Below are 14,733 nucleotides of genomic sequence, written 5' to 3' on the forward strand. Positions count from 1 at the left end.
GCAGAGCAGGGAAGCAGTCATGTCCACTGAGACTGTGGATAATGCAGGGAGGGTCTAGACCATGCAAAACACCGTAGGCCACGTGAAGTTTTGTCTTTCTCTGAGAGCAACAGAAAGCCATGGAAGATTTTTAAACAGGTGTTTGGCAGAGGAGGTAGAAAGGAAAGGGCCATGATGAGACCTGCATTTTGAAAAGCTCACACACAGCAGTGTGGAGAAGAGACTGGTTGTGCGGGAGGAGGGACATAAGGGGAGCAAGGTGTATTAGGGCGTAGACTGAATACAGACCAATAAGGAGACTACTGGAATGGTTCACTAAAAAGGGAATGGTAGCTTGGCCAAGGTGGTGAAGATGGAAAAAAGTGAACAGAGTACCAATGTATTTAGACAAATCAATAGGATTTGATTTGGGGAAAAAAGGAAACACTCAATTCTTCTGAGCCTCAAGTCTTCATCGGTTTAACAGTACTGTTAATACTCCATCTGTGAAATATCTTATCTTACAATCTGCTGTGATAAGCATATGAAATAATATAAATGTTACGAACTTAACGCAGAGCCTGACATAATAAATGCTAAAACACACACACACACACACACACACACACACACACACACACACACACACAAAAACACGCTATTTCTATGATTACTGTCATCCCATGGAATGGCAACTGCGAGAGGATGAAAACTCAAAAGTAGGAAATAGGATTGTAGTTAAAGGTCCATATCCGTTGCACAATATAGACAACTGTTCCAAATAAACACATCTGACCGCACAGATATTTCACCTAAACCGGTCACAGTCGTCAAAAGCCATTACCGAAGAGGACAGCACAACTGGTCTAATCACAGGCAGCTTAGAGTCCGGTAAACTGAGGCACAAGGGTAGCTACAAGTTTAACCAAGGAATTGGGTGCAGATAGCAGGGCAATGAAATGTGTCTTGATTCTTAGGTGAGTTGATCCAACAGGACTAGGCCTGCATTCCGAGCTGCACGAATTTATAACCTCCAAGTCTCCAGCTCCCTTACTGACAAGGCCTTGTCATCCCTTGGCTTAAGACCGTGGGTCCGCTCGCGGTCCAACTAAGCCCTTCCGGTTCCCAGCCCCCAGCTACAAGCGCACGAAAGATCCCAGATTCCGGAGAGCCCGACATACCTTAGCTTCGCGCTCTCGTTCCTCCGCGGTCGGGGTTCGCTTCATGCTGCTGCTGTAGTTGCCTTCGCCACTGCTAGACGCGTAGATTCTTTGCCCTGAACCCCGCCTCCTGCATGTAGTTCTCTCCGCGTCCTGCTCCCGCCTGGTGCCATTCTCCTTCGAGCTCCGACAACTACCACTCCCAGAATGCAGTGCGGCGACGCCGAAATGAGCCTCGGGCTTTGGAGCAAGAGAATGTCCCAGGTCCAACAGCTGGATGAGCGTAGTCCGCGGCGCAGCAAGCTGACTGGCTAGGGCGCAAAGAGAACTACACTTCCCAGGAGGCAACGGGGCCTGCCATGTTTTTCCCGTGCTCCTCTCGGCCAGCCGCCCCACACGCCGTCGGCGCTATAGCAACGGTAGCTAGCGGCGGGGAGAGAGTGGCGGTGAGTACTCCGGGGGAGAAGAGGGGGTGCAGGTGGTCGACCCTCTACCTGCAGCACGGGCCGGGGTCCCGGGGTCTGCTCTACGGCCTGGAGAAGGCCCTGGAGTTCTGCTCGCGTGAAGAGCAGCCCAGCACGAGACACTTCCACCTCCTCAGGCCTGACTCAGAGCCCGCCCATTATCCCCACTCCGGTTTGAAATTTTCCATCCCAGCCCTAAACCCTAGCTGATGAGAGTAACTGCCGTGCCTGTCCAAGTCCTTCTTCAAGTAGAGGGTCACATAAACAGTTTGCTCGTTTGCCCCGGGTTAGGAGTTGATTGGGAAACCCTAAGCCTCCTGAGTAACCTATTGTTTGCTTAATTATTTACAATTATTTGTTTATCGTGATTACCCCGTAGCCTATTAACTCCATGAAGGTGGAGACTTTGTTTACCGTTTTAGTCTCAGTGCCAGTATTCATTTATTCATCCAATTAACCTTAGTATTGGTGCCCACCCCGTACCAAACACTGTTGCCGACCAGCTATGAACAGGACTGATAACGCTCTCGAGATGCTTATAGTTTACTAGTAAAGGTGAAGCAGTAATGAACTAGTAAATAAGATAATTTCAGATCGAGATGATAGCTATAAAAGAAATAAACAGTGCTGAAGTTGGGAGGAAGAATATGCTAACATAGGACGATCAGGGAAGGCCTCTCTGGAAGTGACAGTTGAGCGGAGTCCCAAAGAATGAGGTGGCAGCTAATGCAAAGGCCTTGAACAAGACAAGGGTACCGTGGATTTGAAGAACCTAAAGGAGAACAGTGTGTGCGGCTCATAGTGAGCAAGGAGGGATCGCACAGACAGTTCCTGGGGAGGCACTGCAGCACTACGCAGGGTTTCTCAGCCCGGGCACTGTTAACATTTGGGGCCAGATAATTCTTTGTTGTGGTTCCTGTGCCCTGTAGGATGTTGAGCATCATCTCTGGCCTCTAGATGCCAGTAACCCTGCCCCCCTGCTTCCCAGCTGTGACAATTAAAAATAGGACCAGACAACTACTTAGATGTGTGACCTTGGCCAAGTTACCTAAGCTGCATCTCAGTTTCTTCATTCATAAAGCAGGAACCATTTGAGTAACAACCTCACGAGGATATTGTGAGATATTTAATTAATCCATATAAGTAGAGCACTTAGAAGAGTCCCCTGGCACAGTTTAGTAAGCATTCAATAAATGTTAACACCATCATCATCATTGTTGTTGTTATTATAAAAGCTACCATAACTCATGGAAAAGATGTCATTTTCACAAGTGTTCTGTGTTTAAACTTCTTGCTAATTTTCCTAAGTTGACCTTTCCTGTAGCAATGTTTCCAAAAGGAGTAGATGATCTCCCAGTCGTATGTCTGTTAGCTGTTCATGTCACAGTGAAATGCAACAGTTTGCAACCTTTGATGACTTATAATAAAAGTTATTAACCCTCTCCCTAAAAGAGAATGCATATATACATATGCATACAAGATTCTGAAAGCCATCTCTGGATCCATGGACCCTGAAGCCCCAAGGACTCCAGTCATTCACTCAACAACTGTTTAGTGAATGCCGGCTATGTACCCAGCTCTGTGCCAGCCTCTGAGACTGCAGAGGTGGACAAGACAAAGCAGCTTGCTACTCTCAGACTTTACATTCTAGGACCAACATGCTAGAGATTGCGAACCTCTGCTGCAGGGCATCTTCATTGGTAATTTGCATTTGACTTTCTGGGTAGATTGAAATGAGAATATAATTTTTTTTTTGCAATAGTAGGCTTTGCATGGGCCGCTCACATCCACATGTAAAACTAATTTACTGTGGTGCATTTCTGTAAAGAACAGAAACTAAAAATGCCAGAATTAGCTGGAGAGCCTGTCTGTGGAGGTAGGAAGCCCTGGGACCTGGGCCTCATGGCAACAAAGACAGGACACAACAAAAACAAACCCAGCTGTTGAATTTATGAAACTTCTTTCACAGAACCTGGAACCACCCATTTCTTTGTGCATCAAGCTGAAAATTAATATTCACGTAATATTGACATCCCAGGCAAATGTGCTAAATGCTTTTAATCTCTATTATGTTTAAAATAACTGAGATAAGTATTGTTTTCTCCATTTTTAAAGTGAAGGAACTGAAACTCCTTCAAGGTGACTTGACCAGCCAGTAAGTAGTAGAACAAACATTTGAATCAAGTTCCTGACGTGAGCTTTTTCCAAGATACCTGCTTTCTTTGGGGAGCAAAGAAGGGGATGGAGGATGGAGAGGAGGTATTTCTTAAATCTGAGGGAGTTGGTTTTTGTTTCAGATAGAGTATTAGAAGAAGAGAGAAGGAAGAATGCTAATCTTACCTCATTTCCTAAGCAAACTATAGGAAATATACTGTTGAAAGGAACACTGGCTCCATGATTGAATGTAGTATTACTTTTAAAATAGACGCTTTCATCTTCTTTGAGCAGCACATGTGGGCAATAAGATGTCCATTAACGTTCTAGTGACTTACTCATTTTATTTGGTTCATTCCATTGCATAGTTAATGTTACAACCTGGAAAGATTTTATTTGAATTTTCTTTTCTCTGCAGATAGGCAATGTCTGGTCCAGCTGATGAGACTGCAGGAGACCTGCCTGTGAAAGATATAGGTCTGAATCTCTTTGGAGTGGGAGGGTTACAAGGTACGGCCAGCTGTTATTTATTACAGTTATGAACTTTGATCAGTAACTTCTTTACTTTTAATTTAAAGTATTTCTGATATTCATACAAACAAAGCCATTTAAGTAACTATATAGCTCTTGATTGGACTAAACAAGAAGATGGAGAATTTAGACCAACATATGGTATTTTACTGCACACATCAATTATCAACAGCTCATAGAAAATGTAAAATCCCCCTCTGTTCTGATAAAGAATTGTTATAAATCATCTTTTTAAAATTCCGCACATCAGTAGAAACTACACAGAGAGTATCCAAGCCTCCAAACCGAATTGCCTGGTTTAAATCACATTCACCATTAAAATGTTTCTTTATGCTTAAATTTTATATGGGAGGAAATGCCATATTTAAAAATTTTTTGCCTTTCAAGTAGAGTATCTCAAAATGGTTTGTTTATCCAAGTGATATTGACTTTGTTTTATCAAATTAATACACATTAAAGGTTTTCTTTGTCCTTTTATCACTTGGTCGTTGCTGCAGAGCTGAAAAGCACTTTCAAATTAAGAAAGAGAAGTATAGCTTTAAGGAATAATTTAGAGTGTAGAGCTGTGTTTTTCTTTGTGTGTCCAGCATGTCAGCCATGCTGTCATGCCATAGCATTTGTCATTGAGAAGGGTGTGATGTAAAATACATTCCACTAAGACTTCTTCCGACCCTTGTTAAAACACGGTGAGCAGCCGCCCTGACTACCACAGAAGGGTGGTCAAAGTGTTGGTCATTGAAAAAGACAAATTTAACTACAGAGCTTTTACTGTTGAAAGTAAAAAAGAATGTATAAGCTTTGCTTCAGATCTTTGGTGGAGTATCAGGGATTCAAGTACAAATAAATTTTAAGTGTGTAGAGCTATTTATTGGGCTTTGATACCCTAAGTTCAGTTCTTACCCTCTGTAACCCCCTCATAGGGCTTTAATCTTTGACCATTGAGTCTTTGTTTCTTTTGGAGGATTGTTGAAAATTGACCAGCTTCACAGGAAAAAACTAAATTTAGGCATATGTAAAAAAATATCACATACATGCTAAAAGGTGTAAAAGTTCTTTAAAAACATATAATAGCTTATGAATGATTTATGAAGGTTTTTGTTTGTTTATTTGGTCTTGCAGATTTTATAGTTTATTTTCTATAACCCAGCACCCATAGCTCAGGAAAATATATTCATCATACTGTTATTGTTACAACTCTTACCTTCTGAGGAAAAAAAGTACTTCTAGAAACCCTGACTTTTAGTTTTAGTATTTTCAACATTCAGCATATAAACTGAAAAGTACTCTTGGAATCAGAGTTCCATCTTACATTCTTAAAGATGGTTATTTGAATACATTTTTGATTGGATACTATTGTTGCTCAAATCCTTAATATTGCATAAAAGTATTAATAGTAAGGATTTTTATTCTTACCTCCAATTGGTGAAATGAGCAATGCTATAACATTTTCTAAAGCAGTCTTAATTGTAGGTCACAAAGGAAAAATATATGAGATGAGTACATCAAAGATTATGTTAATATCAACAGTTATCATTTTTAGGGACTATTTTAAGTAATCCTACTATTAATTACCTTGGCATTTTTGCAGAAACTTCAACAACACCGACAATGAAGTCTCGCCAAGCAGTGTCACGTATCAGTCGTGAGGAACTGGAAGACAGATTTTTACGTTTGCATGATGAGAACATTTTACTTAAACAACATGCCCGCAAGCAAGAGGATAAAATTAAAAGGTTATGATAAAAAGCTTTTAGCTTTTTTTTCCTGACTCTGTAAAGTTTGGAGGATATGCTTTTCTATAAACTTAATTGGAAACCCCACCTTGAATCTTTTTTGGAGCAAGGCAGGTTGTAAATAAATACAATTTTTAAAAATGGAAAATCTTACAAACTAGAATCATAAACCAAAAAGATTATGAGTGTTTATTATGTCTGAAGTTGCTATTTGGAGAAAGCGCTAATAGTTGTGCCATGAGTGTATCATATCTCTAAATAACTTTTGCTTTAATATTTATAGTTTAATAAGCAAATGGCCAAAACATCTGTTTTTTACAAGTCTTGATTTTGAAATGAAACTTTTAAAAACTAATTAGCTATTCTAACTTGTTAGAATGCATATTCCTTTAAGATTTGGGGTTTCCTAATGAAAACATCATTTCACTATCTGGAACATATTTAACTTTCCTTGGATTAGTCTAGAATCTGTATTTATTTTGATGAGTCTACTGCTCCTGAACTAATAGTGTCACTTTTGTATGCAAAAAAATTCTGCAGGGATTATTTATTAGGAATAGATATTTTTAATTCTTTCTTGTTCAGAAACACTATGACTATCTACTGAATGTGTGGCACTGAAAGTTCATTCTCATTTATAAGCATGAACAGGTCGGGACTTATATTCCTGTTCTAGGTTCAATGAAAAGGTGAGGTAGCCACTGAAGAAAGAAGATAGGGGTTTTTCTCTGCTTAGAACTTAGCCTCTAAAGGAGTGATTCTAGTCAGTTTCTACTCTGGACTTTGTTTCAAGGACCCACTGACCTGCTTTGTGTAGGGCTTCTCCTTTGAGTTGGATTTTGAGTCATGATGCTGGCTTTTTTCAAGACATGTGACTCAACTTGCCCAGTTCCTTTTCTGACCAGTAACATGCCCATCACCCTGTCAGAATGAGACATTTAGTCTGTGACCACTAAACAATTCTTTTTGTTGTAAACCTAATTGGTGAGTAAAAGGGTTGAATTCACAACCTTGACCTCATTAGTAATTCGTCCTAGCCAAAAAACAGAAAATCATAATGAGCTACGTAGTTTAATGGAAAAAGGACTAGGCTAGGAGTCAAGTTGTGTGCATGTGATCTTTTATCTCTCTGCCACTAGCCTATGGTATGTTCAAGCTGTTTAACCTCCTGGGATTTTATTCAGCTCAGCCCTGAGAGTAGTGATCCAATGACCACTATGACCCAAAGCTCTAAATTCCTTCTCAATTTCACACCACTGACACTACCTAGATACATGGGAAGGATTGCCTTTAAATTTATCCTTAGGATATAATTAGAATCACTTACTTTAGTACAAATGTAGATTTCATAAAACACCTTTCTAATTAAGTACTCAAACTTTACCCAATCACTTATTTCATTAATATCATAAAATAATCAAATGAAAATTATTGCTGGACAAACAGATGCAATCTTATATTTCCTGACAAAGTTTACTTGAATATCTTTGAAGGAATTTTAAGCCTCTCTATTGATGTGCTTCTTCTTTCCTTAAAAATTGGGGTTGTTTATTTTTCTCTAGATGTTGACTGCTCTAAATCTGTGTCTTTCTTCTGAATGTAATCTCTGTGAAAGTCTTTTCTGTAACAGAAGAGTCAGATATTTAGCTTGACATCTTATTTAGTTGGCTACCGTATTTCTCTGGATAAGCCATTTGGAGGGGCTCAGGGTCCTAAACTCATTAAAGGTCTAGGTAAGTGTGTGGCTCTGTTGGGCTATGATACCTGCCCAGATATCCCAATGATATATCATTGTCTGGATTAGGTGGAAGAGGAACTAATCCACTGATTATTTTACTAGAGTGTTTGTGGTACTCTTGGATCTTGGTTTTTATTATCCTATATCCCTTATAAAGCATGTTTAATGCATGTGCCTCAAGGGAAAGAGAAAACAATCTTAACTGATTATGTTATGCATAGCTCTCCCTGATGCCACATGCTGGAGGCCGAACAGCCAGAAGTGTAGATAGACGTGTATGACTACCGCTTTTACAGAGGACTCTGCTTAGGGCAAGAAAAGGTTGTTCTATGACATCCCAAAGCTATTAAGGATTTTTTTTTATTTCACTTTTGTTCTCTTAAGTAAAAGCTTCTGTCCATAACCATGCTAAAATAAAGCAAACCCCGTTTAAAGAAAAATGAAGTGTGTTTTTATTTTCAATCTCCTGTCTGGGTCTTTATAAAAATAGATTCACTGTAAACTAGAATCAGCTATTGAAGATGTGCGACCAATTTTGTAAAGTCTTGAACTTGTGTCTCTCATCAAAGCCACCTTTTCTTTCTTGTACTGCCAAGATTTTTCCATTCACTGTCAAGCATGTTTTCCGTACGTGTATATTACATCACCCCCATGTGCCCTTTCTGTCTTTTGTTCTGTCTAACCAGTTTTTATCAAAACTTAAAAGAATCAAAGGTATAAACCTCTGAGATGTCAAAAGCACAATGTACGTCTAAATTTAAAAGTAACGTTGAAATAATACTTTTTGTATCTAATTATTTTCTACCATTAAACTCGCATGTTTCTCGAGCTCTAAGCAACATTTAATGGTGCATTTTGGTTTCTTTTGAATTTTTCATTGGGCTTTTAATATGTGCGTATCTATCTATGCACTCTTAATATTTTTGTATTTGTAATATATCTTAATCCTGGAGAAACTGAAAACAGTGTATCACCTAAATGCTGCATAGCCTTAAAACACTTTTGAAAAGTTTTAACTTACTGTGGCTTGCAAATATAACCCACCACATCCACAATCTGTAGCTACATTTAAGTGCATACAGCATTCCTACATAAGGTCATGCGTTAAAAATTGCATTTGAGAAACATATGGAGTAAATATGTGTCCTCTCTTTACTAACCTTAAATGATAAGCCTTAGGAAACTGTTATTTGTCAGTGCTATAAAGCAGATTGTTGCCCAGTGGTTTCAATTATCATCAAAGGATTCTTCACAGGCAGTAATAGTTACATCAAAACCTGAAATTTATTATTCAGGTTCAGCACTGAAGTCTTCACAGTGATTATGTTCCTTTCAACAGAATGCATTTTATGCTGACTTCTCACATTCCTTTTCATCTTTTTATTATTTCCCTAGAATGGCCACCAAGTTAATACGGCTAGTTAATGACAAGAAAAGATATGAGCGGGTTGGTGGCGGCCCCAAGCGGCTGGGAAGAGATGTGGAAATGGAAGAAATGATTGAGCAGCTGCAAGAGAAAGTTCATGAGCTTGAAAGACAAAATGAAGCCCTCAAAAACAGATTAATTTCAGCCAAACAGCAACTTCAGATCCAGGGTTACAGGCAAACTCCATACAGTTATGTGCAATCTCGTGTTAACACTGGGCGTAGAAAAGCGAATGAAAATGCAGGCTTACAGGAATGCCCCAGGAAAGGTAAAGCAAAGCTTACATTAAGTCCTAAATTTAAGTTTTCACAGGTTGTTTTGCACACACAGATTTGTTGCTGTATTATTCATGTTTGTAAGTGTCTTTAGAAAGGGACAGAAAAATTGGTTTTTTTGACTTTGATAAAATCATGTTAAGAGTCACTGGATCATGCTCAAGTTTGTCTAGTTAAAACATTGAACATAACAATTCATCCTAATTCATAGAAGAGGCATGTATGAAGCTACCTAAAATATGAATTGAGTTGAAGTTTTTTTTTTATATTATGGGCGTAAATCATATTGACTTAGGCAAATGGAGAAACCACTAGCTAGTTACATGATCACAGTATTGTTCTGAATGATCACACTTAAGTTCTTCATCCAAACGCCTTCTATAAATTTTACAGAATTATTTAAATCTTTCTCATTGTGTGGAGGCAGCTTGACAGTGGAATGTGCACACAATTAAGGTTTTAAAAAGTTGGGTTCTTGCTCCTCTACTTACTATCTGGTGACCTTGGACAAGCCTAATCATTCTGAACTTGAGTTTTCTTTACATGTAAAAATAAAAGGATTTAAGCAAGTGACCATAAAGTTCTCTTCCATCTCCAAAAAATGATCGTAGGTCCCTTTCCTCATCTTGAAAATGAATCACCTAAAATCTACCCATCTTACAAAGCAATTCAGTTGCATAGAGAAGACTCAATACTATAGACAGAACCTAAATATTTCTAATAAAAATTCCTGATCCTCTCCATCCACACACAAACTTTATTTATAATGAAGCAAAAGTCAATAAATATTTTTAAGTAAGTTTTTTTCATTTCCACTACGAGGGAAGGAAATAAGATTTTAGCTCTAATTCATCTTCGTTTGGAATATGCTTCACATAAAAACCAAACATTTTTAAGGAAATAAAAAAATCATGTAAAACTTTCAGTTCATTGAGAGAACAAAAAACACCATCTGAACAGAAAGAAAAATTTGTTCTATTTTTTTTTTCCAAGCCAAAATGTTAACACTATCTGTTCCCTAGACAGAGTCCCTTTGAAGTCAATAAGGCCTCCACGCAGGCAGGAGGCAGCTGCAGGATGAAAGGGCTTGGCAACTCCCAGCTATGTGAGATTGGCAATGGACTTTGAATATAACCAAAGTAATCATAGTGAATTATAAATCAGAAAATACATTCTGCCACTAATTAACTTTCTACATGGAAGGGAGCACTTGACTTCCCAGAGCCTCATCTTCCTTGTCTGTAAAATGGAGTGATAACACCAGATTAGAAAAAAGGGCAGGAGATGGTAGGTCCACAGTAACGTACAAAAATATATTTTACCTTTTAAAAGTCGTTTATTGTCTCTGAACTTTAGTTTTATCATCTTTGACTGTTGTTGATCAAGATGACCTCTGCGGTCTGCAGGGTCTTTTATGCTAAATAAAAGCGATGCCCAAATATGAGATGAGCATGGCCAGCTAACTAGGGCTGTGGGTTGCTGTTTAAACAGGAGAGTTTGATGGAAGTTCCTGCCTATAGAAGAGCCACAGAACAAGAGAGTTCTTAAAATGTGACTGTGTAGATTAAATTTCTCCTCGTGTTTACACTCTTAGTAATTCGGACCTTTTTCACTGTTTGGTACGGAGTCCAGGACATACAAGTTGCACAAAGCACTAAATAGTGATGAACACTTTCCTAAGTACTGTCTTTCTGGGTAAACTTGAGGCATCATTATCAAGGTTGATATCTTAGTAGCCTTAATAGACTCTTCAAAATCACCTTTGGGGCTGGGAATTAGGCCAGACTTGTCAGAACTAGGGGCTGGATGAGAACCCAGACCCTCTTGGGCCACAAGCAGCCTTACCCCTAAAGCTGCTGTGCAAATGTCCTTTCCTGTTTGTGCTTCTTGGGATAAATAGGATAAACAGGAAATACTCGCTTAAGATGTGATCAATGTAATGTAGAAACAATTCTTATTGTGAAGAACCAATAGAAAGATTTGTACAAAGTGTATACATTTTAAAGTGTAACTATTGGAAAATCACCATGATACTATAAATTCTAAGCAATTTTTTGAGTATAGTGTTTTTTTTTTAATTCCAGTAGTGATGTTCAGTGTTTCCATGATTTATGTAGAAAAGCTTAAGAATGACTATTACTGCCAAAATAATATAATTGGCGGATTTTAACACAGTAAGCTACTGTAATGTTTTAGGCAAAGGCTGTTCTGTTCTTTAGACTGGATTCTAGCAATAAACATTGAAAGTTTTGGAAATAGCAAATAACAGTTCCATCATTCCTAATTACAGTTTTCATTTTTAAAAAGTAAACTTTTCTTAAGAGAATGAATTTTTTTCTGACCTTTATATTCTACATTTAAAAAAATCTAAATTATGTGTCATATTTTATTTACCTCAAGCTAGTAATTCCGTTATCTTCTAAGTGTAAAGTAACTCCTATAAATAAAAGTATGTCTCATTTTTAACAATGGGACCAGGCTTGTAAAATTGCATGTAACTATTTTTATAGGAAAAATTACATTTTAAGTGCAACAGCAAAATGTTTTATTTAAAGGAATCCTATTGATGATCCTTTCTCAAATTACCTTTGTTTAAATATGGATTTCCTTATTGAGTTAGAATAAATCAAAGTACAGGAGACATTTTGACTTAACACTCGCAGTATCTATGAATCACACAAATGAAGATAAGGTTCAAAATGTACGTTCAAGGGGTGTGAGTGAGTAATTTAAAAATCAAAAAAAAACCTTTATCATAAATAATAAAAAAAAGATTAAGTTTTTGAAAACTTTTTCTTTCACACCTCAGTTTATATTATAAAGACCTAACGTTAAAACTTTAGTTCTTTCAGAATTTACTTCAGGAGTCCTAAATCTGAGGTAAGTGAACCTATTTCTGGGTAATTTGGTTTCTACAGTAGAATTTGTTAAGTGGCCAATACTTGCTGCTATGTTTTATTTAACGCCAGCTGGTGCCTGAGATCTAACAGTTCCTTTGGCAACATATGTCTGATTCTCTGTACTAAATAGAGCACATATCTCACAGTACTTAAGAGACTTTATTATGTTACACATGTCCTTATGATAGCAAATCAAGGGTCTTTCCTTTCTAACTTCACTTCTGTAATCTTATTATCTTCAGGTATTAAATTCCAAGAAAAAGATGTAGCAGAAACTCTGCAACCCATGCCTACAAAATATGGCAACAGTTTACTTGAAGAAGCCAGAGGTGAAATACGAAATTTGTACGTATTCTTTTTGTGGTCTTTATAGAACATTGCCTATTGATCCCTCCCTTCCCTTTGTTTTAAACGAAATTGGTTTATGTACAGATAATTTGCCCCATTGAAGTACAGCTAGATCTGTGGGGTAAGAACAGATATTACATAACATGTTTCCAGTAAAATGAGGAAAATGAACAACGTAACCTACTGCATCAATGGACGCCTTTAGAGAATAGTTGTCTTTATTATAATTTTACCCCCAAAGGAATGGCATAAAGCCCAGTCATTAGCATAGTATATAAGCTTTAGAGGCAACATTTTCATTCTCAGAAGAATTGCAGGTAATTTTTTTTTTTTAGATCACGAATTAATTGGCCTTTTTGTGTTTAAAAAAATTGGGAGTGGCTTAAAAGTTTGGAGCTATCAAATACATATGGATTTCAGATTTTGTTTCACTATGATTCTACGGTACTGCATTCTTCATCATATTGTGGTTTCAGAAAAGTTACTTCTGCCACATTGAGCTTACTTTTCCAGTTAATCAAAGCCTTATGATGATTTCAGTGTCCGTAAGTCACACAAATGAAGATAAGGTTCTACCTTATCTACAGGCCTTTGCCTGGATCATCAAAAAGTCACAATTCTGAGCGAGGAAAGAAAACATGAGACAAAGAGTATCCTACTTTGAATAGCTGCTTGGGAATAAAATAGGCTTGAATTTTTTTTCTTTTGAATATTTTAAATACCAGATATAATCATGATTAACCTGTAAGAGAATAAAATTAAAAGGCTAGACCTAATTATGTTACTGGTTAGTTAGCTGAAAAGCCAGATTTCAGACCAGTTTTTTGAGGCTCATTACACTGGGATGCTGCCAGGCATGGTAGAAATGAAATAGAAGCCAGAGACCACTAAGCTAGTTGTGTTTTGCAAATTTCTTGCCATCTCTCTGTGAAGTGTTCATTTGCGTGGTATAACTGGTTCTGTTCATTTAGTTCATTTGTGTGGTCATACTGAAAGAACAAAGGCATATGAATTATCTGAAGATGACCAGATCATAGAGCACATTGCAGGTGGCCAATAAATACTGAATTGAATTGAACTGAAGTCCAGTCCGTTACCTAGGACATTATCTTATACAGAGCAACACGTAGAATTCTTCTGTATATACTTCCAGATCATCACATTTAATCTGCTACTATTTCACCATGTCCAGAGGCACTTAAGCTAAAATTTTTAACTTATGCTTGCTTTTTATTATGAAACACTTTCTTTGTACTGATCTTACATACTGCAGATTTTTCCTCAAACTACAAATTCTTGTAAAGATTCTTTATTTCAGAGAAAATGTTATTCAGTCACAGAGAGGCCAGATAGAAGAGTTAGAGCACTTGGCTGAGATCCTGAAAACTCAGTTGAGGAGGAAAGAAAATGAAATTGAGTTATCTCTTCTTCAGCTTCGAGAACAGCAGGCTACAGATCAAAGGTATGTTAAAACAGAAATATCACTTTGATAAGGTCAAAATTAGTTTAAAATACTTTATCATGTGCCATAGAAGGATAAGTCTAGTCTACTTAAAAATCATGTTTTTCCTTAACATTCTTCGTATAAGCCTGCTCAGGACCTGCTAACTACTATCAGCAACTCAAGTGTAAGGACATTTTTCCCTAACCCACTCTGCCTCATCTTGTTTCCTCTGCTCATTTGCTCCATTTGCCAAGCCTGTAGGAAGTTCTGATACCATTTGATTGCACCTACCAAGAAAAATGTGTGTGACAAAGACTTAGTTGTTGGCATACCTTGTGAAGAAGTCCAGCCTTACTAAACCTTAATAAGATAGTAAATTTTTTTTCAACCTTAAAAGGTAATAAATTCCATAATACAGTACATGTTTTTTTTTTACATCCTGTAAAGATATCAGCTCTCCTAATATTCAAAGTTTGCATTGAATTCTGCTGATCGTTAGGGAGACAGTGGGGCCCTTCCGCAGTCTCCTTGCTGCCTCTTCATTTTTGATGTGAGATAACATACAGTATTTTCTTTCCCAT

At 37.7% G+C, this 14,733-nt stretch overlaps 2 protein-coding genes across 10 annotated transcripts in view; one reads left to right on the forward strand and one right to left on the reverse strand.

Moving 5' to 3' along the window:
* Nucleotides 1–1,506, reverse strand: part of FTO (FTO alpha-ketoglutarate dependent dioxygenase) — a 357,038-nt gene extending 355,532 nt beyond the window's left edge. For 2 of the 5 annotated variants that reach the window (XM_074370731.1, XM_045523122.2), the window contains exon 1: nucleotides 1,161–1,313. In XM_074370731.1, the coding sequence (XP_074226832.1) occupies nucleotides 1,161–1,205 (45 nt within the window). In that variant the 5' untranslated portion in view covers nucleotides 1,206–1,313. Of the gene's footprint in view, nucleotides 1–1,160 lie in introns of all 5 variants that reach the window. The other 3 variants (XM_045523123.2, XM_045523121.2, XM_010963637.3) reach the window with 2 other exon arrangements.
* The window catches only part of RPGRIP1L (RPGRIP1 like), an 89,901-nt gene continuing 76,651 nt past the window's right edge, over nucleotides 1,484–14,733 (forward strand). For all 5 annotated transcript variants that reach the window (XR_012509300.1, XM_074370727.1, XM_074370730.1 and 2 more), the window contains exons 1-6: nucleotides 1,484–1,585; nucleotides 4,176–4,267; nucleotides 5,877–6,021; nucleotides 9,155–9,453; nucleotides 12,603–12,705; nucleotides 14,027–14,170. Coding sequence is in view for 4 of the 5 variants with exons in the window: in XM_074370727.1 (XP_074226828.1) it covers nucleotides 4,183–4,267; nucleotides 5,877–6,021; nucleotides 9,155–9,453; nucleotides 12,603–12,705; nucleotides 14,027–14,170 (776 nt within the window). In the remaining variant the exon portion in view is untranslated. The remainder of the gene's footprint in view (nucleotides 1,586–4,175; nucleotides 4,268–5,876; nucleotides 6,022–9,154; nucleotides 9,454–12,602; nucleotides 12,706–14,026; nucleotides 14,171–14,733) is intronic.

Source organism: Camelus bactrianus, chromosome 9 (genome assembly GCF_048773025.1).
Source record: "Camelus bactrianus isolate YW-2024 breed Bactrian camel chromosome 9, ASM4877302v1, whole genome shotgun sequence".
In the NCBI taxonomy this organism is placed as follows: domain Eukaryota; kingdom Metazoa; phylum Chordata; class Mammalia; order Artiodactyla; family Camelidae; genus Camelus; species Camelus bactrianus.